Genomic DNA, 25,222 nt, shown 5'->3' on the forward strand with positions numbered 1-25,222 from the left:
CTATCCCTGCGTTTGCGCTCAGGGTGAGGTTCAAGGTGCTCTGCCTGTCATGCAGAGAGCGCGGCGTCCTGAGACGTTGCCGTGTTAGCATACATGCGTGCACGTGGATTCCACCATGATTGACACCCCCAAAGCTTCTCTTTTGGATGGAATGTTTGTCATCAAGCCAGGCAAGAGAGCCAAACAATATGGTATTTTTGGCTGGTAAAAATTACTGCTAGCTGGTTATTTATTTATTTATTTATTTAATTCTCTTAGGGGAGCTCAGTACGTGAAAACCAGGCACCACGCCTTGTGTGATGCCACCTTCTCCCCATAGGCAGCTCGTCTCCCAAATAGAAGCAAAGTATAAGGTCCTTTGTTTTGTGAGAGAGCTTACACAGACTGGTGTAATTGTTTGTAATGTAGGGTACACATTTTTTTGCTTATTCTACACATTATTGTTCACATGAATGCTTTAATTTCATCTGAAAATTGAAAAATTATCTTTTGAATGCTCCATTGAATATATAAATGCTTGTATAAAATGTTAAAAACAATTCAAAGCAATGAAGTAAGGTACAGTGACTAAAAGCTATGCCCCTCAGTCTGCTGAAAATAAATAGCAGCCCTGAAAATTGGAGGCCAGGTTCTTATTTTTTCATAAACCTCTTGCCCTTAGGGCACTAGCTCGGATTGGCCTGCTGCTGTCTGTCCTCTGTGTGTGTGCTTGCAGTATAGTGCTTGCCACATTGCCTCCTGCCGCTACCTGTTGGCGGGGCAGAAGAGTGTCTGCAGGTGTTGGGCAGACTCCAGAGCAGATGACCAACGTTTTGGCCGGAACCTAATTGCTAAAAACATGATTGACAGTTCCTAGCCCGCTAACTCTCGAGTTTCAAGCTCGGAGGGGGAGGGGCATTTCGAGGGGGGCGGGAGGGGGTCCTGGGTATCTCTTTGTCGGGGTCCCATATCTCACAGATGAATGAGCCCTTAGCTCAAGGGTAAAAGGGTGGAGAGTAGAACACATCACTCTTGCAGCCCTCTCCACTTCTGTTCAGTGTTACCTTCAGTACTGTAAGCATGGCGGGTCCTGCCGCTTCTAAGCACTACAAGAAAGCACCCAAAGGGTGGGAGACGATGAGGGTTGGGTGGAGGGGGTTGTGGCAGCGCCTCTGGACACCTCAGTTCACAAGTCAGATAAGAGCTGAAGTGAGAACAGAAAGCAATTTATATTCTCAAGAGCTTTGTGCAAAGGCAAATCATTGTTCATGCAAAGTAAACAAAATGTGTTAATTTGTGCTGCGCCCTGGCCTTGGGGCAGGCAAGGAAAGGCACAGGTGTCACGAAGACACCGAGGCTTGATGAATAATTGTGCTAATTACCACCATGGCTCCAGCTCCCAATACAGATGAGCTCAAAGAGAAGTGTTACAACTTGAATTAAAAGCAGGGTTCTCAGACTTGTACCCTGCCCTGTCCATGCTGGTCTTTGCTCACTGAGCAATCTTCCCAGCGTTCAGACTTGTGGCTGGAATTTTCACAACAGGCACATGAACCCTCTGAGCAGTATTCTAAGATTCAAACTGATGACCCAGTGCACTGCAGACGACTTATTAAGCACCTGAGCTAGTTTATTAATGCTAGAATCTGAACATTGCGGAACCTAGGGCGCTAATAGATCTGTAGACCCCCCCAGCGCCATGAGACCCTCACGGGTGAGCAGCCGCGCTTTACAAACCCTGGATTGATTGATTGATTGATAGAGCGATCGATTGATCGATCCTACCAGCTGGGATGTAGCCATTAAGACAGCCAGGTGGGCTAAAGTTGCTGCTATTTTAACTTGTATGTAACCAGGGCACAAGTCCTAAAAATCAGAAGTGGGGGGACGCTAACGTCATGACAGGAAGTGATGTCACGAAAGGTGGCTTGCACCATTAGACTCATTGCCTCCCCTCGCTCTCCCCTTAGATGCGATTGCATCAGAGAAGCCAGCGCGTGAGCAGCGTTCTGAATGAGCTCCGATCTTGCCCCAGAGAGGCCAAAGAATGAATGTGTGGCTCCATTTGCTCCAGTTATCGAGCTCCCGGTTAGATAAGTGGGGGACGCCATCCACCCTCGTGGTACCCCGACTCGAGCCCTGTATGTATCGTGACGTGAAAGTCACATATTTAAAACTTTACACTAATACACCTGTTTATCCTTATTGTTTATAAAAACGAGCAGCATTGAAGTTACTAATAATAACACCAGTTATTTACAGCGTTACCTAACAGCACAATTGCCGTAACCAGCCCCATGCATAAAAGTTCAGTTGTTTTGTGCATGCACCCATATATGTCAGTGGTTTGTGTGGAAATAGATGCGGAAGAAGAGCTTGCCAGCTTTTCACGTGTGGCAGTCCTTAAAGTTTATATGTGAAAATGCTCAACAAACAGTTAATGTTAGGACTTTGAATGTTCTGCGCTGCTCACATCTTGCATATATTGCCAGTAGATCTGGATACGAGTGTTACATAACTAGGCCTGGGCGAAAGCTACGCTCGCGTAGTTTGCATAGTTTGCACAACTATGCGCAACCCGAATTGCACCTAGCACAGTGCAAAAACGCATAGTGTAGCGCGCATTTTTTGCTTGCTCGCGGTTCTCATCGTCAAAGCGAGCAAAATGACATCCCAGCTAGACTTTTTCCTCGTTCGCGAACAGCAACATCAAGTTGCCGATCGCGAGAGTCGAAAATAATCCTCCCGGTGAATTCAGGTTTCTCATTGCGAGGGGTCGCGTATGCCGCTCGAGTACAAATCTACTCGAGCGGCAGAAAACGACTGCTTGAACTGTGCAAGATGCCATTTATAATGATTGCGCAGTGCGGACAAGCATCCGGCACTGTTCAATCATTTCGAACAGCATTTCCTACCGCACTACGCCGTTCGCGTTGTGCTACGTGTAGCTCGCATAGTGCGAAGTGCACTTCACGTAGCTATGCATAGCACTACTACGCGAACTACGCCCAGGGTTATACATAACCTGTTAAAGGTGTTGTTGGTTGCTAGCTTCAGTTCTTCTCTTTGTAGAGCAAGACTGTAATCCTGAATGTGTCCAGGGGTAGATTCTAGTCCTTATGTACTGCACCTCCCCATTTGTTACAAAGGCATCCATGTTATAAATGGTTCTCAGCTATGCCTTTTAGTGTATGCTTCCTAGCTCAATGCTTACAGAGGCCCCCTCTCATTTCACCCCACTTACAGCACTGAATTTGGTACATTCCACTGTTGCATCCTTCTCAACCGCCCTTGACCGGATCAAGGGCTAGCTTGCTCCCTCTGTTCTTCACACCACCGTTTAGTTACTGCTAGGTCTGGCCAACGCTGAACTAGCGCCATTTGCTGTTTCGTGTTCGCCTGTCCCCGCTCTGAGTACAGTTGCAGGTAAGACACCCAGAGCATCCTTAAACTGGATAACACCTTGGATCTGGACTCATCCAGACCTAATCAATGCTTTTTTTCTTTTTTTGAGTTTTATATAGCGCAAATTAGACCCGAGACATTAGGTATCAGAGCGCTTTACATGTGCTGCAACTTTGAATGCAGCCAGACTGGGAAACGTCGAGGAGATTATTGTCCATAATATGTAGGGAAAGTTAAACGCAACACCTTTTACTGTGGTTTTCGAAAGAAAAGGGAGATTGGTGATAGGGCGGAAGTTGTTGAGGTCGATCGCATCAGCGGAGGTTTTTTTTTTTTTTTAGAAGAGGGGTAACCTGTCGTGATTTGAGGGCAACAGGGAGGGAGCCTTGACTGAGGAAGAGAATAACTAGACTGGTCTAATAAGAGAGAGTATGGGTGTAGAAATCCATGGGGATGGGGTCAGAGGAATGGTTGGAGGGTTTAGTTTCCAGGATGCATTTGAGAAGGTCATCTTCCGAGATGACGTCAAAGTTCTGCCAAGTAACTAAGGATTTCTGCTCCTCAATGGGGGTGGGGTGGGTGACCTGATCCACCAGTGCTTTGACCTTTTCATTAAAGAATATAGCTGCTTTCTTTGTGGATTCCTCAGGCTTAATGGTTAGGGGAGAGCAGTTTGTGTTTTTGATGAGGTCAAAAAGTTTTGGGGGTCTGTTTTTGCATGCTCCTATATCCAGCAAAAATGAAAGTCATTTTCCAGAATAATTTTGCTCTGCCCTCTTTGTAGGGCGGTATGTGGAGAATGATGATAGAGGAGGGTGGTGAATAGGCTTACCCTCGATGGAGAGGATAGACGATGAACCAGCGCCTTTCAGGGGTTTCCTGCTGCAGGTAGCGTGCGACGGGAGTTAAAGCCATGCGGCTTCCAAGGGCGGTATGTCTTCGTTGACGGTCAGTGCAGTCACTGGCGTGCTCACCCAGATCACAGCAGAGCTTATCGGAGGGGAACAACCTTTACAACGAAGGTTTTACAACGCGGTACTGTTACCACGCAACTTTTACAACACAAGTCGTTACGACGACTTGCGCTGGGGGGGCACTCCAGGATAGTAAATAGTTTAATTTACTATCCAACTCCTTCCCTACTATCCACGGGGACTGGAGTTGGAATAGTAAATTAAAAAATTTACTATCCTGCGCCCCCCAACGCAAGTCGTTGTAACGACTTGCGTTGTAAAAGTTGCATAGTAACGGCACGCGTTGTAAAAGTACGCGTTGTAACGTCGTACATCCCTTATCGAAGTATGCCCCTCGTGTATTAGAATGGATCTTGAGCTCATTGGGATGTGAGGGATGTCTGCAACATATATACACTGTGGGGACGGGGACCCCAAACATTTTACACCCCAAACTATCACCTTAAATGCATGCCCATGAGCTGCTGGATCGGCGATGGTGTTAAACCTCCATTGCATGAGGCAATGTGTCCCCCGAGTAAAGGCACCAGAAATACATAAAAATACAGTCGATTAAGTAAGGGCCACATCAGTGATTACGTTCTAGATCAGGAATACATTTAAAAGACTTATTACTAAATTCAAAAGGTACGGTATCATATATATCATACATGCAATGCCATGAAGGACCTTGGTCAATAGGATGTACAGAATATACTGCAGACCCTGGACCCATGGGATCGGGGTTGAATCCTGGCGCTGTCACGTGAGCACACTGTGCGCTCTTGCGCAGCGCACTCCGTGTCTGCAGGCCTCCGTTCACTAGCCTGATGAAATCTGGGACAGCGGTGAAGTAGGTCAGTCTGCAGAGTGCGCCGTCCGAAACAGCTTTTTCCTTCAATGAAAATGCGAAGATCACACCTCCCCTGGTTGCAAAGGTGTCTGTCTGCCTGACAGTGACCTACATCGCCTCAACATTGTGAAACACATCTACAAACTCTGGGATACGGGTCTTTCAGTGACGTCAACTACTAGAGGGATGTCTGTACATGGCTGTTCTCCTACCTGAACTCACTGCATGTAGTCTGTGGCCTGACGCTTCCCATAGTAAGCATTGCAAACAAGGCCTGATGTGTGGCTCAATGGTTAGAGCAGGAGACCCTGATGCAGAGGTCTGGCCCGGGACCAGGGTTCAATTCCCGCCTCGGCGGGTCTTGGGCTCAATTTCCTCGGACCTGATAATTCTCGCCTCGGTGCCTATTCTAATCATGGGTCCCACTCTGTGACTCTGGGCAACAGCTTGCTTACTCTCCACAACGGCCCCACCAGCGCTAGGATCTCTAACTTCACCTTGGGGGTGCCCAGGAGTGGACACCTCACAGGGAAAAGCCAGGAAGGGTTCCACAGCGGTCTGCGTACAAGCGCCGAGATACCCTCATTTTCGATTCGTGTGCTATACAAGTACTACTACATTTACATTTACATACACGTCAGTGCACAGAATAACACGGGGAGGCGCACTGCCCACTGCACATTGACCAGTGTTTGATTTTTGCTCGGGTGTGGGGTGTGTTGTGGCCCTAAAGGATGGGGTTAGCAGGAAATGTAAGTGTGTAATTAGAAGGTTCACTTGTATCTAAGGACCACGATAATAGAAGGTGCCAGTGAGACGCTCTCAGACTTGTAAACATGGACTCTATGTGTGGGACTAGTTACAGCAGACACAGATCCCACATGAGCCCTGCCTTTAAGGGAGAGAGGTGTGTTTTCCAGTGTGTGACATTTTAGTGTTCATTCAGGATGCGCTCATCACATCCCCTGTGTGCACAGCTCGTGCCCTGGTCGGGCTTCACATCTCTCATTTGTTATATCTTACCTGTGAACCTTTCCTCTCTCTTTCAATAAAGCTGAGAGGTCTGGTTACAATCCCTCTGCCGTCGGCAGTTCGCAGAGTGGCACGATCAACTCAGCATTTAATCCTCATAAAGTGGATGAAAAGAGCGGCAGTTTAGATTGGTTGATATTTGCGCATACAAATCTTGCATGTGAGGCAAAGTGTAACCAGCGAGTGTGCATTCATTTAAATTAATAACCTCTGCACTGGTAGCTCGACTGTGCAATTAGAAAAAATAATGAAACGATTGATAACTTTATTTCGGTCGGCGACCATAAAAGCACATGTAAAATATATACATACAATAAAATACATAAATAATTAAGAATCAATGATTAAGACAGTATTAAACAATCAGTTATCAACAAAGTGGTCATCGTTAAGAATTAATCACAGTTAATCAAGGTGGACCTTCTAGGCCACATACTATACAAAAACGGGAGACCGAAAACACAATGAGGGGGGATGTATCAAATTTTAAAATTCTAACAGCTTGAGCACAATGGTTTAGTCCCAGATTTCTACATAGTGGTACCAGCCAAGCTCTCCGAATTACGCTATAAGCGGGGCAAAAAAACAAAACATGGGCAATGTCTTCTTTGCTATTGTTGCAGACAGGGCAAATTCCCTCCTCTTGACCTGCCCATTTGCAGGTCAAGGCCCCAAGTGGCAGGCAACCGTGCCTTAATTGTGTATATAGTTTTCTTGCAAGGGGAGGTTCGATTTGGTCCATAAATTCCACCCTTCTGGGCACAAGTTTTACCTGCAAGAATTCCGAAGACAACCTGCCCATACTTGGCAGGCGATGCAGCAGACTTAGGTTATAGTGCCTCAGAGAGGCCATCAGCTCAGTTCTCCGCACCACTGGGCAACTCTCCGCCGGGGACTCCCATATTTGGGGCATTCCTATTCGATAGGCAGTAGTTTTAATATTTTCTTACTCTTCAACGACCCCCAGACAGCAGCGAACTCAGCTCTGTAGTCCGCAGTTTAGATTGGTTGACATTTGCGCATACAAATCTTGCATGTTAAGCAAAGCGTAACCAGCGAGAGTGCATTAATTTAAATTAATAACCTCTGCACTGGTAGCTCGACTGCAATTAGAAAAAATAATAAATACTTGTGGAAAACGTGGCAGCCTATTGGTCATTTTGAAAGTATTTCTGTGGGAGAGCCTCTCTCCTTCCAACCTTGGACAGTTTTGTCTTACTCTTTGCATTCTCTCCCTCTGTGCCAGGAATGTGAGCCTTACTATGGCCTTACTGTGTGGTATAGTTGCAAACTCTGCTTTTTCACTTCGATGAATGCTGCACCCCACAAATCACTGACTGGAGGCAGAATATGGCAATAGGGAGCCTGATGATTTTTTTTAGAGCTATTGTCAGTTTTCAAGAAATATTTTGTTCGGCTGCAGAAGTGAGCATTTTGTAATGAAAGCTTGAAAATAAATAATTTTGTTAGCTTAATTATGCATTCATTAGTTTCTTTATTTGAATAACATGTACTATTAAACTTAAAGCTGCACATCTCGCATGATTCAGGACTCCATTGTACAAAATGCTCTTTGCTGGGAGGAATTTAGAGTTTCTTGGCACGGTGTAAATCTTTCCTCCCCATCAGACCCAGAAGAGTTCTTTTCAGTCCTCAATGCCAATACTCCTTTTTCATAAGCATTGATCGTTACCTCACTCCAAGGGCCTGAGTACCTTGAAGTGCCTCCACTTTTTGGTGCATTACGCACACTAATGTCTTGGAGCCCAGGCGCGGCTGCACCTGAAGTGCACTTCGGACGCGCAGTCGATCGGCCATTGATCTCTGCTCTTAGCCAGGCAACGGGTTTGAATACCTTCTAACCCTGGAAGTGTCTCTACTCAACATTGATCGGCAGGCTTCACCTTGAATCCTTTCCAGGCATCCATTTTGAATGCATAAGGGCGATGAGAGTAGGGTGCATAGAGTTATGCGTTGCACTGTTGGAGTCCATTAGAAGCAAACGTATAAAGTGTTGACGTGGATCCTATATCCCAAATGTTGACAGGCGTCACCAGTTTGTCTTTATTCATACATCTTGTTCCTGGGACATAATATTCACTGTAGTTTGTATGAACACATCTGTAGACCTAACTTTACTTGTGTCAAAGAAGGTCCCTGTGGATAAGAAAAAAAGCAGAGTATCATCATTAGTTAAACGAACCCAGTAAGAGCACTCATGGAAATTCTATTGGAGTCCCCAAAATAGAAAAAAAGAAAAAAAATCCTTAGTAGTGATATTAAATCGACAGGATTTGATTTCCAGGGCAAAATTAACTTGAGCAAATGTTGCCTAGAAGGTGCCATCTTGGGAAGGTATGGTTGTCATAGGTTTTAAGTAGTAGTGCTCCTGTGATTTTTTTATGGATCCTTAACAAGTTGGACACTTAAACCCAACAAGTAGGAAACTCACTCAAGTAGATTCTTGACTGTTTGAATTGCTGCTTTGCAAATCTCCTTAGCGTGAACAGTATTCCTGTGAAGGACAAGATCACACTGTGCATTGATGCCCGTGCTTTTCATTTGGAGCTCTAGGAGTAAGCTATTATACAATAGATTTATTGGGAATGTGTCGATTTTGCATTAAAAAAGGAACTTCTTCGTCTTTCAGAGAAACCTGACAGAGTACTTTGTGGCTGTCGATGTGAATAACATGCTGCATGTCTACGCCAGCATGCTGTACGAGCGACGCATCCTCATCTGCTCCAGTAAACTCAGTACGGTAAGTACTTTGACATTCTCTGTTTTGTAGACATGTTTGTGAATGGATGTGACCAGCTTGAGAAAACCCTTGGATCAGAAGGTTTATTCGTACATCATTAAATGTGTGGTCATGAAGAGCCTGTGAATTTTTGGGATTGCCCTATTATTTTTTTTTATAAATCTTTTTATTATTATAACACAAGAGGAGAAATATACATATCGGGTGTCATAAACGAATACAACACAGCTGTGGACGGGCAAGTGAAGTGAAGAAGTGCCATACAGTTAGAATCAGTAAAGAAATCAATACCAGCGGAAAGCAGAAGCAAAACAATTAGATAGCAATGACCGCAGGCACCCCCCCCACAGCACCCGCCCACCAGGAGTACAGGATATACGAGGCAGACATATGACACCCAGATACGTTTAGGCAAAAATCAGGAAAATACGCCACATCTCTTGTGAAGAAGGGAAAAGGGAAATAGAATGGTCATAGAAAATAACAAAGGAAAAATAATAAACCCCCCACATTCCCCCACCCTACACCCCTGCAGATGGCTACGACCTAACCCCACTAGCAGCGTGCCTGTCGCCCCCTAAACTACGCCCCAAGGAAGGGAAAAAGTTGGAGGAGGAGAATGTTGCGAAACGATACGAGCTCCCGGACTCCCATTCCCCCGCCAAAAGCAGACACCCCCTACCGTAGTGTTAAGCAAATTTTAGCAAATCAAGAGACAGTCCGTAGGGGAGCCGCAAACAGAAAAAGGACCATCCCGCCCGACCCCCGGCACCACAGAGGCAGCAATCCCGTCCCGAGCATATCAGACTGATAATCAGACAATCAGATTCACATCTGGCCCTCGCTCCCACAGATACCACCCAGCAAAGACAAAAGAAACAGTGCAGCAAAGTCCAATCAAGTTCAGCCCAAACCCTCACGATCCATCACGATGACCCCGTCCAGTACAAATAGGTCGCTGCGTTTCTCCACGCAGGCTCTGTCCATCCGAACCGCCATCACAACAAGATTAAAAGAAAATAGTAGAGTGTCAGGATCAATTCGAAAGGAGGGAAAACAGGAGAGACGGCCACAGAGTCCAAAAGTCAAAGCAAGTCCACTGCCCACCAGCGATAAATCAGCAAAGCGGTTTTGATCACTCACAAAAAGAGGCAAAAGTGTAGTCCGACAGACTTTGGAGAAGTCACAATGGCTTACGAAGACAGTCAGTCACATCCATCTCGGGTGGGGTCGATATAGGGCTAAATGAACGTCCAGTTCTTTCGGGCTCGATCGCCGCCATCTTAGGGTCACAGTAGATTTCCGTCTCGGTAGTCTGCACAGGGTCCTCGGTAACAATCAAGGCGTTCTCCGCGGAAGAAGTATCTCGGCTCTCCAGGAACAAAGGGCCGGAATCCGGTCCCAAGCCTATATGATCAACAGTTATGACCATCTCCTGGAAGGTGGCGGTGAATCGCGTATGGAGCTCCAAAATGGCGGCCATTACAGTGCGTAGCGACGGTGCAGTTTCAGCCCGCTCCATCTCCCCTCAATAAGCGACCGGGCAGGTGTCCGAGCCTCGGAGGTCGACTTCTCCGGGGCACAGAGCAGAAGCAATGTAGAAACCACTGTTAACACGTCCAAAGCACGATAGCAGTACCGTCGCCGCCCACGAGGAACCGAGCCCAGAAAACCCCGGGAGCTCAACGGGGCCTCCGGGCAGCGGAACCCCGAACAAATAGTCGGTACAATAGGCCACCGTAGTTGCTGGGTAGAGCTGTCACCAAATCACCATCCATAACGGGAGATGAAAAACGCCACATCGGGAGACCGGAACCGCCCACGGTCCGCGGCCGATGTTGTTCAACTCCAACCCGGCCGGGTTAGAACTCGAGGCCCCGGCTTCAAATCTGGGGTAGGCCAAGAATGGCACACGACATATCTTTGTCGTCCGAGCAGCTAGAAATTCCGGGATTGCACCTTTCGGGTCAGGCGCGGTTCACCTGCACGGGAGTCCGGCGGGAAATCAGGTTGGGAGTCAGGATTCATGAGCCTCTGGCGGAGGTCGACGGAGCCGGGAGCTTATGCGGCCATCTTGGTCACGAGCGTAGCTCCTCTCCAGGGATTGCCCTATTATTGATGGGAATCCTCTCCATCTCTATTTATGTCAGGAATTTACACATTTTGCTATTCATTTTTCACAGCATGAAGAGAGAAATCCAGTTAGCCAAGTACCCTAGCCAGCAGTCACCACCACAGAAACTAGGCGCCTTCTCGGAGCTTTGCTCCACATTTGCAGAAAGTCAAATGCAGTCTAACCAACCTAGAGAGAAACACATTCTCCCACATTACCACCCACACGCATGACATCACACACATCCCTATGCATTGGTGGAAGGCCCCAAATGGCAAACCACTTATAGAGATAACCCACAACATATCAGGCAGCAGGCACTAGGGTGGGAACTCATCAGGAGGGACAGAAAACTCACTCCACCTCTGTGCAGAGCAAGATACACTTCTGGAATGAAACAATTCTAAGATATGAAGCCACAAATCAAGGCCTAGAAACATTTTGGAAGGGAGGTGCAAGGATAGCCTGGTAGAAGATCTGAAGAACGAATTGCCGTAGGAGCCCTTTCTGACAAATTACGATGACACATCAATTCGCTACTGCATGCGTAAATACCATACGTTTACTAAGCAGAACTGCTTTTACTTAACTAATTTTCTCGTGCTATAGTGTTGACAATACATGCTAATTTTTGATTAGTAAAAGTAAGATTTATTGCCTTACATGTTTCCTTATGAATATGCGTATAAATAACACTTTTTGAAATCGACGTGCCCCGTCCCATACGCAATCATTCACGAATGCTTTGACCTGTAGTACTTATGCACGTGTCTCAGCTGTAGGGCATTGCTTCTATTCTGTTGAAGTATCCTGAACATTATTACCGACTCGTTGCCACAACCATCAGCCAATACTGGGTGGTGATATATTTGGTTTTCTTACCTGTTGGATTGCTGGTGTCTGATTTCAGCAGTGTTTGGCGACAGGCCTGGGTGAGTCAGTGCAAGGATAATGGCATCCTTGTCATTGCTTCCTTCTGCATTAATTCGGTGCAGGTTAATTTCTACCTGTGCTTTGCATGGACGTCCATGCTGATGTTTTCTATATGCAGATGTTCTTTGATGCTAGTGTTTGTCATTCAATCTAAGGTTTCATGGTGCACTCTTCCTCTGACTTTATTTATTTTTTTATATATATTTTTATTAATTATAACACAAGAGTAGAAATGTACATTTCGGGTATCGTTGGTAGAACATATTACAGTGGCGAACGGGCAGAAGAAATGAAGAAATACAGTACAATTGTAGGCATCCGGACAGTGTCAGTACCAGCCAGAGCTGGGTCAAAACAATACAATGCAAATAATCATAAGCAAACATTATCAGAATCCGCCCACCATGGATACAGGATATAAAACTGGACACTCGACACCCGAATATGCATAACAACAGGCTCAGGAGAATTTGCCACATCTCTTGTGAAGAAGGGAAAAGGGAAAAAGGTAGGTCATAGAACAAAATAAAGGGAAAAAAAAAACCTCAACCCCCCACCCTGCACCCCTGCGGATGGCTACGACCTAACCCCACTAGCAGCGTGCCTGTCGCCCCATAAACTACACCCCAAGGAAGGGAAAAGATGGAGGAGGACTGTCTTACGATACGATGCGGGCTCCCGGACTCCCCACCCCCCCGCCGCTAGCAGATGTTCCCGCCCATGGTACTAAGCGAGGTAAAGCAGATTTATAAGCAAACTGATAGGGAAATCACCAAAAGAGAAAAGACCATCCCGCCCAGCCCCAGACACCACAGAGGCAACAAATCCCATTGTCGAACACAGTCAGTACACCAAACCCAAAAAAGCAGAATCCCATCTGGCCCTCACTCCCACCGATACCACCCAGCAGTGTCAAAGGAAGTCCCTGCACAGAATTAAAACAGTCAAGTTCAGCCCTGGCCTCTACGATCCATCACACAAACCTTTTATGATAGGACCAGCATAATAGCAAAATAGTCAAAACGTTGTAGAAAAGGGAGGGGATCAATATAGCATGAAAGGGTCAGAAGAGTCAAGTCTCGAAGTCTATCAGAAACACGAAAGTCAGTCCAAAGAATATCGATGGAGGTCTCCAGAAACGAAGAAAGAAATAAGTCCTGTGCGGGCGATGACTTTGCCGAGCTTGCTGGCTGGTCAGGGGCTCCAGTCGCGGGCTGCTGTAGCTGCGCAGACACAATTGGCATCAGATTATAATGATGCTCGGGGTTCTCCTCTCGGATAAAATCAAGCTTCGCGGGGGTCACCATATGATGCGGGTCTGACTCTGGGCTAGGGTCCGGTCTCGAACAAATAGTATCGATGCGTACAGTCAAGTTGTGGAGAGCAGCCTCCATTTGCCAGTGAAGAGCCCCGATGGCGGCCATTACAGTCCCCAGTGTCGGTCCACACGTCGCCCGATCCATCTCCGCTTAATCGATGACAAAGCAGGTCATCAACCCCGGAGGCCGGCTACTCCGGGGAAACCAACTGGAGTGGGGTGGACGAAGGCGACTGGCGGCTTTCAGGCTTTGCGCTCTTTACACCGCTGCCGAGAGCGGGGGCCCCCCGCGGACCCCGAGGGCTGCAGCAGGGTCCCAGGAATCGGACCCCCACTCACCGCGGCATCCATGTCTCGTCGCCGTCTGGCTAGTATACGCAGGGACTCGAGACCACCACCAGGATCGAGAATTCGTTTCACTCCGATGAGACCGGACCCCACCAGGTACCTGCGGCCGATGTTGTTCAACTGAAATCCGGCTGGGTCAGTACTCGAGGCCCCGGCTTATAGTCTGGAGGAGGCCCGAAAACGACAAACGGTGTAACTTCGTCAAAAAAGGTGATAAAGACTCCGGGATTGCGCCCCTGGACTCAGAGACGATTCAGACACACGGGAGTCTGGCGGGAGGTCAGGATTAAGTTCAGGGTGGATCCGCCAGCGACGGAGGTCGACGGAGCCGGGAGCTTATGCGGCCATCTTGGTTGCTAGCGTAGCTCCTCCCCCTCTGACTGTATTTAAGCTCTTTTTAAAACTTCAACCCAGATGTTTAAGGGAGTGAGTCCTGATAACTTCTGATGTCCCAGAGCTTGTTTCTTTACAATTGCTTGAGAACCATGTGGGGCTCTTGGCCACCAATCTTAAGCTCCATGTTTAGGCCAGCACTATATAAAAACTTTTCAAATAAATAAATAAATAAGATCTTGCTCATCCTCCAGAAAAGAGGTGTTAGTCGCCGACATTTCGCAAACAAAAGTAGTGCATGTTCATTGTAAGGACTCTGGGTCCCTCGTTGGATTGTCCGATTACAAAATCACCCGGATGCAAATTCCAAATGTCAAGCAGGAAGAATGCATCATCATTTATTGGATTCAAGCAAAAATTTGTGGTGAAATTCATCAAAACTCTGCTGGTTTATTACGAAGGGTAATAAAATCTATCTTCACTATACACTGTGGAATAATGGGGTCCTTTCAAATGTACAAAGGTTGCTCTGACTTGAAACAGATGTTTTAACTTCATTTGAAAGTTAATAGAATTTTTTTTTTAGGAAGGGCTAAGGTACAAACGTAATTAAATTTGTATTGGTATGTCTGTAGTACTTTAGAGTTAGACTAAAGTGCGAAAAGGTGTTAAAAAATAGCTAAACAAAATGAATTCAAAGGAAAATGATAGCGACTAACAGCTGAGATGGGAATATGTTAGAAGGAAAAGTTCCTTCAGTTTTAAACTGTATTCGAGATAATGACACACGCAGCAGTGTTAAGACATTCATTGCAATTCAATACAAAACAAAGAATTACATTGACTCAGTGCAGAGAGAGCGGGAGAGACTATCAGCCACATGCATCAACAGAAGCAATTGCGATTCCTAAATAGCGATTTTTAAGGAATCGCTATTTAGAAATCGTAAAAGCCTATGGTATGTAGGAATCGCTATAAAAATAGCGATTCCTACACATTCCTTAATTGCTACTCACAAATTGCGAGTCGCAATTAAGGAATGCTGTCCCATTCATGAATTGGAGATTGCATGAGCAATTTGCGAGTCCCAGTAGGTACTCGCAAATTGCTCATGCAATTTCAAGGGTACAAGGGTGTCAAAATGACACCCTGTTGCACCCCCCTGAAATTGATCTGTGCACATACGTTGCACACACACATGCCCTATGGGCATGTGTGTGCGCAACATGAAACTTTGAAAAATGCACAAAAGCTAATTTGCTACTCCTATTAGCAAAATCGCGAATTCTTTTACTTTGATGCATTGCATTTAAGGAATCTCAATTTGGGATTCCTTAAATGCAATCGCAATTCAAGGAATCTCAATTTAGAGATTCCTTGAATTGCGATTTTTGCATTTGGGATGATGCATCTCAAATGCAAAAATACTGGTCGCAAAGGGGCAGATTCATGAGGCACAGGGTCAAGACTGATTTGCATATGGCCGGGTCTGAACTGGGGTGGCGAAGTGAGCTAAAGAACGATGAAGGATTCAACACAGAACTGTGACTGGGGGTGAGTGTCTGAAAAGTTTCAGCGCTCCGTCCATCACCCCCTTGAGTTTGCTTTGTTTGCCCTAAGTTGGCAGAGTATGCCCAGACGTGGGTCCCTTGCTCACTTTGCCACTGGATTCAAGCTAGCTTGGCTGATGAGGGGTGTTACCCCGAAACCGTTCCAAGAATGCTTGTTTTAGGTCCAGAGAAGACCTGGCTTGGCAGTACGGTCTGGACTGTTCCCATATGGCTGGGTCTGAACAGGGGTGGCGAAGTGAGCTAAAAAACGATGATGGATTCAACCCAGATCTGTGACTGCAGGTGAGTGTCTGAAAAGTTTCAGCGCTCCACCCATCATCTCCATGCGTTTGAAAAGATCCCACTGAACACCTTTTCCAAGGGTGTCAGACCCTCCTAGGCAGCTCTTCTCCCATCTGATATGTATGTCAGTGGTTCCTTTCCTCTCACTCGAGCTACCACTTGCCATTGAGATCAAGCACACGATAATTTGTATTGAGTGCAGTTGATGAATGGAAATACAGCCATCTGGAAAAGCATGTCCTGTGGTCCTCGATGGGACTCTGGCCACAAACATTCAATTTGGAGTATCATGTTATACACAGAACTCTATCAATGGAAGAACTGTCTGGTGCATCGCTATTCCTTCGCCATATGTCAGCCCAGATATTTTTGATGTGCCATATTTTTTTATCACACTGTGGCATTGTAGACTGGATTTCTGTTTCTATCAATTATTCTTTTTGGTACCGTGTTCTTTAAAGCAGACATAGCAACAGCTAGATGCCTTGCATTGATGGAGCGTGTAACAAAAGTGTCATTTCTGAAGGGAGGACCAAGGTGCACAAGATCACCCGTTCACAGGGACAGAATAGGCAACAGCAACAAATAGATCGAAGGAATTGATGAGGGCAGCACACGAGTCACTTGACTCTACCTAAAGGAGAAGATCCAATTAATGGGTTTGGTTTGTTTCTTTTTGGCGACATGCGATTTGAGAGGCCTGTCTGAGATTTCCAGATTTGAGAGATCAGTCTGAGATTTCCAGTGAGTCGTTTACGTCAATGGAATGGTGATAGTGGAATGGGTAGACATTTACCATAACTTTTCCAGTGTGTAAGGAATATTAAAACTCCACACCAATGGATTATTTCCAGGGCCACTGGATTTATGCGGCAGGAGAGGGCCAAATTATGCTGCAGGGTTGAGTAAATTATGCAGCAAGAAAAGGCAAATTATGCGTCATTATGTGGCACATTCTATAATAGCATTACTTCATTATTTCATCATTTTTAAACATAGTAACACTCTGTGGGCTTTGCTTGCATCTCATTAGTAACAGTTTAACATCCAAATATAGCAATAAGCAACAAAAAGGTTGCAGTTCAGCTTTGCAAAGAGCCTTCCACTGCGCGGTAACACATTGTCGCATTTTTTGTAACCTTTGAACCAATATATGGAGAAGCACCCCTCAGTTGGCCACCAGGACAGGTGGCATTGTTTTGATATTTCAATATCTTTTGAAGTTTTACAGCTTTGTCAGTGTGAGTTTGTGGGCTTTGATAAGGGTGTAGCACTATTTCCATGATGTCACCCTTAATTTTCGGTGCACCAGCTGACGTTTGGGAAACCATTGGTTACGTTTCTAAACTGGAACAGTTCTGTTGATAAAGAGGGAATTAAAATGTATATTAGTTTCCTTTGATATCTTGCATGTTATTTTACACAACTAGTTTGTAGATCAATGTCCCAGCCATCACGTGACATCATTTTACTTAATGTCATGGGCTTAACCCGACACACCAGTGGTTTATTAGTGACCGAAAGGGAATGGTTTGTTCAACCAAAGAGACATGTACTTGATGTTTGTATGAGCAACAAAACGTGGAAACTCTAACAAAGTTCATCTAGTTCGAATTAATGGTAGACATTAAGGAAGGGCTAGACGTACTGGTAGCTAGGAAAAAAAAATGTTCAGTTGCGCCTTTAATTAACAAAATGTTATGGTCAATATTTGCCGAGTGTCTTGATAGTCAATAGTGGGTCCCGGAGTGCATTTTAGAAACTTTCATTGGTACAAAGAAAAGGGAGAAAAAAGCTGTTTCTCGGTTTTGATAGCTGTCTCTCTGTTTTGATAGCGACAGATGTGTACCATAACAACTCTAAAAACACATTTACTGCAATTTTGTTTGATAAGATTGAAGTCTTAATGCTTCTTGCGCTTCCTCGAGCCGCTGATGGATAAAAGCGGTCGAGGACCCAAAAGTACTGTTCTCTTTACTCGAACATGGCTGCGCGTCGATACCAGAAGACGCTCGCGCCTTTACAATATTCTGCTCAAAGTTCAGTGTTCTGCATTTAAAGATTAATCAGTCAATAGCTTCGCAGTTTTCTATCTTACGGCAAATGGCGGGTTTCACTCGGCCGAGCTGTTAATGTGTATTGACTCGTTTCCTTTATGTACACTGAAGCCATTGATGATTCAATCAACTTCGAGAGGGACTAAATGCATAAAGTGCTTGTGTGCATAAAAGCACCATTCCCATTGCGGGCCCGCTGCCCTTGCCTGGTCCCTCTTGTGTTGTGTGCGGGGAAGATGGCATGTTCGATGTTGGAGCGTAAGCCCAAAACTCATAGGTACTGAACATTATGTCCTTTGCATTGGTGGCATCACCAGGGCACTGGGTAGCGTTAGGAGAAGTGCTGCAAGCCTTAAAATACTCATGTAGAGTGAAAAAACTTGAGGCTGGCTACAAGGCATTAGCCACTCTGGCACTCTGTCCCTGCGATAAGGTGAGAGGAGCTACCTCTTCCCAACCTTATGTAATAGGACACGCCGGCAAAGACCCCAGTATGCAGCACAGTTCATGTTCCAAGGCGAGGCCAAGACCCACATTTTCAGCAGAATATACGCCCTGAAATTGGTCAAGTCCTTTCCTTTGAAGTGCATCCTTCACTTTGAACTCAGCCAAAGTGCATGGCAGGTAGATGAGAGGCCCAGATAGGTAAAGTAAGGCTGCAGGGGGGCTTTACAAGGTAGTTGGGGGAATTTAAAGCCAGGATGGAAACCCAGCCTGGCTAAAGGAGCAAGGAAGCTACACCCCAGAGATCTTGGATGGAAGATGGATCAAAGGAAAAGTCCATTAGCGAAGAGTGGAGGCATGTCTCTCAACCAGAGCAGAGAATTCAACCTGGGACTTCACTGTATTACATCCACAGCTAAACAATGGTGATTTTCTCAGTGGCGCACAGAAAGTCAAAGCGAGGATAAACCTGAGGCTTCATGGGGGAATTTTATCAAAGCCAGGTGGAAGAGGTCTCAAGGCGCTATGTCCTTAAAGCATGCGGTAGCTGTGCTAAAGAATGGTACTAGGCTGGCGCTGTGGGAATAAAGTCAGTTTGCTGAAGGATGGGGATGCTGAGAAACTAAACTTGGAGACGACGGAGGACTACAGGGAAAGCCCACGACCCAACTCATGGGCAAAGAGGACCCAGAACTGAAGACAGAACTCGAAGACGCAGTAAGTCCAAAGGAAGTTGCCAAGCAGAGTGACTTAACCAAATTTCCTCTGACTGGGGAAGCACATCTGGACTTTCTAACCATCATCAACAGCCCCTTCATTTTAGGAGCTTTAATCTTCTAAGGATCAGCAGGACAGCCTGAGCCTGGAACTCAGAATTTCTACCTGACCCCTAAGCCTCTGCATTCTTTAATTTCGGGCTCTGTTGAGGCTGCTGTCTTTTGTGCGACCCAGTTTATTTTTGCTGCTTGGGTATTTCTACCTCATTGGTTTCTTGTATTCAACTTTGCCTGTTTAATGAGACTTTCCTCTGGGACTTCACGTTGGCCGCCTCCTGTTGCTGTTGCTGTCAGGGCCGGCTCTAGGCTCACGGAGGCCCTGAGCAGGGAGTGTAGGTAGGGGGCCCGAGGCCGCCAAATCCCTGCCAGGGGCCGCCACGCAAATATGTATCTAAGGATATATATTGGCGTGGCGGCCCCTTGGGTTTGGCGGCCCTGTGCAGGTGCACAGCTTGCACATGCCTTAGGCTGGCCCTGTTGCTGTTTCTCCATTTCTGATAAGTGGTTTAAGCGCTTCAAGGATCCTGTTTCTGAGAAACTTGCATAATGTGGAGGGTTGCCAATGCCCTGCGTGCTTGGAGCAGACTGATCTGAGGTCACGGTGAAGTTTCTGTTTCCAAGTGGTTTGTGACCTCCACCGATGGCTTTTTATGACTGGCTGTATGGAGACAGGAGCCCGGATTTCAGGGGTGCACGCCTCAAAAATTAGCTGCAAACACAACCTGTCTTCCCAAGGAAGAGTCTTGGTTTCACAAGATGGACGACATTCAGAGCGTCATCAATTCTTCAACATCCAAATGGTGTGTCCATAGCGTCTGTTGTTCTGTCCACACGTACCGGACAAAGAGGTCCCCCAGTACAGGAGGGCTTCAAACTCTCGGGAAACATTGGTCTGAATTCTTGCAGTTTAGTGGAAACCGTGATCTTTTCCTCCAGCTCCGTTCCCTGTCTCTAAGTGCGCCGAACAGTCTGGACACTTTGACCCCGCACTTCTCTCAGTATCGCAGCCATATTCACACCTGCTCTTTGTTAATAAAATCTGAAAGTCTACCTTGTCCTTCCTCGCTGGAAATAAATCTTCTTTCAGTTCTGCCCAACGATATGAATTACTTTAAAAAAAAATCATTTGTTATATTGACATATTTTCATTAATTTTTGATTATGGAACCTTACCATATATTTTTCAGACTACCTATTCAATAAAAGACAGACACTAATGAATGCCACGCCGTCCGGCTCTACCTGAGATGAGAACCTTTTTAAAGTATTAATACTGCGCATGTAAAGTAAAATTCAAAGGAAGCTGTGTTCAATCGTGTGTATATAATATGGGTCGGCGCAAAGTCGACTACCTCCTTCACCCTGCATGAAACCAGGAGATCAGAACCAGGTGCTCTTGACTGTAGCCCAGAAGGCTTGAAGAGCATTAAACGTGCTCTATAGAAAGAACTTACATACCCTTCTGCAGGACTGAGCATCCTGTAAACACTGACGTCATGCACTGACGCGTGTATTCTTGGGCCAACGCTACAGAAAATAGTGCGGTCTGAAAAATGAGGGAGTTACAGATTCTTGTGACCCTTTGCTAGCCTGTGTCCCGGAAGAGTCACCAGGTTTCTCTGGAAGGTTAGAGGGTACGGGCATTTTATATGCACCTCTGTGTCTTTTCAGTTAACCCCTTCGACGCTCATGACGAGCTCAGCTCGTCATGTAACGCGGACTTCCGCAAAAGTCAGCGTACAGCGGGAAAACCGCTAGCGCGCAAGGTGTTAATCAATCAGGGGTTTGTTGAGCGCGCTACTCACCCGTGAGGGTCTCAAGGCACTGGGGGTGGAGGGAGGGTCACAACTCGATTTAGCCGAAGAGCCAGGTCTTGAGGGTTTTCCTGACGGTGTTCAGGGAGAGGGCGCGTCTGATGTCTGCCGGGAGCTCGTTCCAGGTTTCGGCCGCAATGTGAGAGAAGGACCTTCCACCTGTTCTGGCTCTGGGGATACGTGGGGTTTCGGCCAGTGCGAGGTTGGCAGATCGAAGGTTTCTTTGGGTACGTGGAAGTTGATTGTCTTTCAGGCAGAGTTCTCCCTGTCGCATTTGAAATCCTGTTGAACTGGCGCATATTCACATATTTGCACTCGACTAATTCGCTACTGTTCAGAGAAGCAAAATGGAAAAGGAGTATTACAATTTACACTCCAAGTGGGGTTATGTCAGCTTTAGACGGATTCAAGGCGTATCTCACAGACTCTTGAGCCCAGTGCACAGCAGTAGAGCTGATCCCTGGCGCGGAGCGAGGCAGCGTTGCCATTCCATGCTGTGTGGCTCAGCACCAAGGGGGCACTGCTTATGCACATTGAAGGAGGGTTGGGGGGGGACGACTACGTGATCAAGCAGGGGGCTGTCATGGGCAGCCCCACTCATCTCAAAGGCACCAGACAACACCCATTTTCATGGGAAACCTCATTAAAATCCAGTGTAATTTGAAACCCCACTCACCCCAAAAGCTGAGGCACCAGAAAGCACCCACTCTCATTGGAAACCTCACTCACCTCACAGGCTGAGGAACCAGAAAGCACCCACTCTCATTGGAAACCCCACTCACCCCAAAGACTGGTAAACCACAAATGCACCCACTCTCATTGGAAACCTCACTCACCACAAAGGCTGAGGCACCAGAAAACACCCACTTGCATGGTAAACCCCACTCACCCCAAAGACTGGGGCACCACAAAACACCCACTCTCATTGGAAACCCCACTCACCTCACAGACTCAGGTACCAGAAAACACCCACTCTCATCTCAAAGGAGAGGGTACCAGAAAAAACCCTCTCTGATGGGAAACCTCACTCACGTCAAAGGAGAGGGCACCAGAAAGCACCCACTCTAATTGGAAATCACACTCATCTCAAAGGCTGAGAGACCAGAAACCACAAACTCTCATCAGAAACCCCACTCATCTGTCATAGGAAGCCTCAATCACATCAAAGTCTGAGGCAACAGAAAACACCCACTCTCATTGGAAACCTCACTCACCCCAAAGACTGGGACATCAGAAAACACCCACTCTCATGGAAAAACCCCACTCACCCCAAAGACTGGGGCATCAGAAAACACCCACTGTCATTGGAAACCCCACTCATATGTCATAGGAAGCCTTAATCACCTCAAACTCTGAGGCAACAGAAAACACCCACTCTCATGGAAAACCCCACTCACCCCAAAGGCCGGGGCACCAGAAAACACCCACTTGCATGGGGAACCCCACTCACCCCAAAGGCTGAGGCACCAGAAAACACCCACTGTAATAGGATAACCTCACACACCTCAAAGCCTGAGACACTAAAAAAATCCACTCTCATGGGAAACCTCACTAACCTCAAAGGTGAGGCACCAGAAAACACCCACTGTCATAGAAAACCTCACTCACCCCAAAGACTAGTGCATTATAAAACAGCCACTGTCATTAGAAATCCCACTCACCTCAAAGTCTGAGGCAACATAGAACATCCACTCTCATGGGAAACCTCACTCACCCCAAAGACTAATGCATTATAAAACACCCACTCTCATTGGAAACCCCACTCACCCCAAAGACTGGTAAACCACAAATGCACCCACTCTCATTGGAAACCTCACTCACCACAAAGGCTGAGGCACCAGAAAGCACCCACTCTAATTGGAAATCACACTCATCTCAAAGGCTGAGAGACCAGAAACCACAAACTCTCATCAGAAACCCCACTCATCTGTCATAGGAAGCCTCAATCACCTCAAAGTCTGAGGCAACAGAAAACACCCACTCTCATTGGAAACCTCACTCACCCCAAAGACTGGGGCATCAGAAAACACCCACTCTCATGGAAAAACCCCACTCACCCCAGAGACTGAGGCATCAGAAAACACCCACTGTCATTGGAAACCCCACTCATCTGTCATAGGAAGCCTTAATCACCTCAAACTCTGAGGCAACAGAAAACACCCACTCTCATGGAAAACCCCACTCACCCCAAAGGCCGGGGCACCAGAAAACACCCACTTGCATGGGGAACCCCACTCACTCCAAAGGCTGAGGCACCAGAAAACACCCACTGTAATAGGATAACCTCACACACCTCAAAGCCTGAGACACTAAACAAATCCACTCTCATGGGAAACCTCACTAACCTCAAAGGTGAGGCACCAGAAAACACCCACTGTCATAGAAAACCTCACTCACCCCAAAGACTAGTGCATTATAAAACAGCCACTGTCATTAGAAATCCCACTCACCTCAAAGTCTGAGGCAACATCGAACATCCACTCTCATGGGAAACCCCACTCACCTCAAAGGCCGAGGCACCAGCAAACACCCTCTGTCAGTGGACACCCCGATCACCTCAAGGGATGGGGCACCCCGGCACAACGAGCCTGCCGCTTTGGGACCACGCCTGCAGGAAGGGTGTAGGGCCGCACATAACCTGATGCCGATGCTCTTTAGAGCGGGGCTTTCGTTCTGCGACAACCTCACATTTACAACCGGATGGGCCTTGTAATGCTGTTTTTACGCAGCTGTAGAGTCCCATTGCATTGTACAGAATCTTCTTTTAGAAATACTTTTAAGAAGTGAATCTGCTGTGTTTCTTTCGGAAAAGCATACTGGATTCCATTTGACTTTGTAAAATATTAATAGAAATGTCATTCTATTATTAATAATAAGAGTCTTCAAATAGTCTTAAGGGCACATGGACTTTATTCATTCCCCCGAAATGTCAACAGCCTGAGGCAGGTTCCAGACAATGTCTCTATGCTTATGTATAAAACAAAGGTGTTTATCCAGACCTACCACGGGTCTTCTCTTAGGACGGCCACCTCTGTATCCTTAGGTTGTTGTGTGCATAGACTGAAGTGCTGCCCCGAGGGCACCGCTGAACGATGAAACACTAGGAATGCCCATTAACTTCACATGGTCTTTTCCTGGCCCACGTGATAGGGCCTGACCAGAAAAAACTCTGAACTGACCAATATTGCTTTAAATGTGGCCAATAAGTGGCTCAAAATTACCACAACCCCAATGTAACTGTCATCCAACACATTTGATCACAAAAATATACATTTTTATTTAGTTTATCTTTATACAAAATTATTTTGTGCTTTTTTAAATTGTTATTATCATTGTACAATTGCTTAAAAAAGACACATTAATAATTGTCTACACATACTTATACACTAACATTACATGCAATCAGCAATTACTTAGAAAGATATATAACCACAAAGGTTTGGGGTGCAATAGTCCCATATAATTTCATCCCTGGAATCATAAGTTAATTATTTCATGTGTCCTTATATACAAACTAGGTAATCACCCAAGCATTTCTTAAATCAACATATAATAACTGAGAAACACAAATCAATACATAAATAAATGAATAACCCCACAAGTACCATCTGAAAGACACTTTCACCATTCAGGCTTGCTCATTCACACTTACACTCATACTTAAAAAGAGATTCGAGCATAAGGGAGATCCAAATACAATCTAAAAGTGACTGATAGTTGTTGGTGATGTGAATCACACCCATCAGATGCATCTGGTGTGTCTGTCTCTTAAGGAGCTCTCCACATATGTAATGATGGTCAACGCGCGTTTCGGTGGATCTGCATTTAATCCACCTTCTTCAGGTCCAAGAAAAGATAAAAAGGAGTCTCAAATGAAGTGGCCGGGGGTTACTGTAATGTCTGCCAAATACAAGATGCAAAGTGCAGTGTTGCTCAATGATCTACCTTTGGTCCATGAGGAAAGGATGTCAATGAAATGGTAGATTCCTGTTTGTCCTCTGGTATTATAACCATCAAATGTTATTGATCTTACCCAGGGAATTCCTGTCTCTCCAAAGAAGAACCATACATTCTCCTCCTAGGTGTATTCGTCCTATTTTCGAAACCTGCCGCATTTTGATTTAAATTTGGAAGCCCTTCTTTCAGATTCATGCTGTTTGACCACACAAGCAGGACAGCCTTCCTACATCAGGTGTCATTTATATCCACCAAGCACCACCATCCCACTGTTTCATCTTTGCTTTGTTTAG

The 25,222-nt window shown here is 46.1% G+C and overlaps 1 protein-coding gene across 5 annotated transcripts in view; it reads left to right on the plus strand.

Moving 5' to 3' along the window:
* The window catches only part of DENND1A (DENN domain containing 1A), a 1,341,914-nt gene that overhangs the window by 594,809 nt on the left and 721,883 nt on the right, over positions 1 to 25,222 (plus strand). For all 5 annotated transcript variants that reach the window (XM_078641835.1, XM_078641836.1, XM_078641838.1 and 2 more), the window contains exon 9: positions 8,873 to 8,983. In XM_078641835.1, the coding sequence (XP_078497961.1) occupies positions 8,873 to 8,983 (111 nt within the window). The remainder of the gene's footprint in view (positions 1 to 8,872; positions 8,984 to 25,222) is intronic.

Source organism: Lissotriton helveticus, chromosome 5_1 (assembly GCF_964261635.1).
Source record: "Lissotriton helveticus chromosome 5_1, aLisHel1.1, whole genome shotgun sequence".
Lineage (NCBI taxonomy): Eukaryota > Metazoa > Chordata > Amphibia > Caudata > Salamandridae > Lissotriton > Lissotriton helveticus.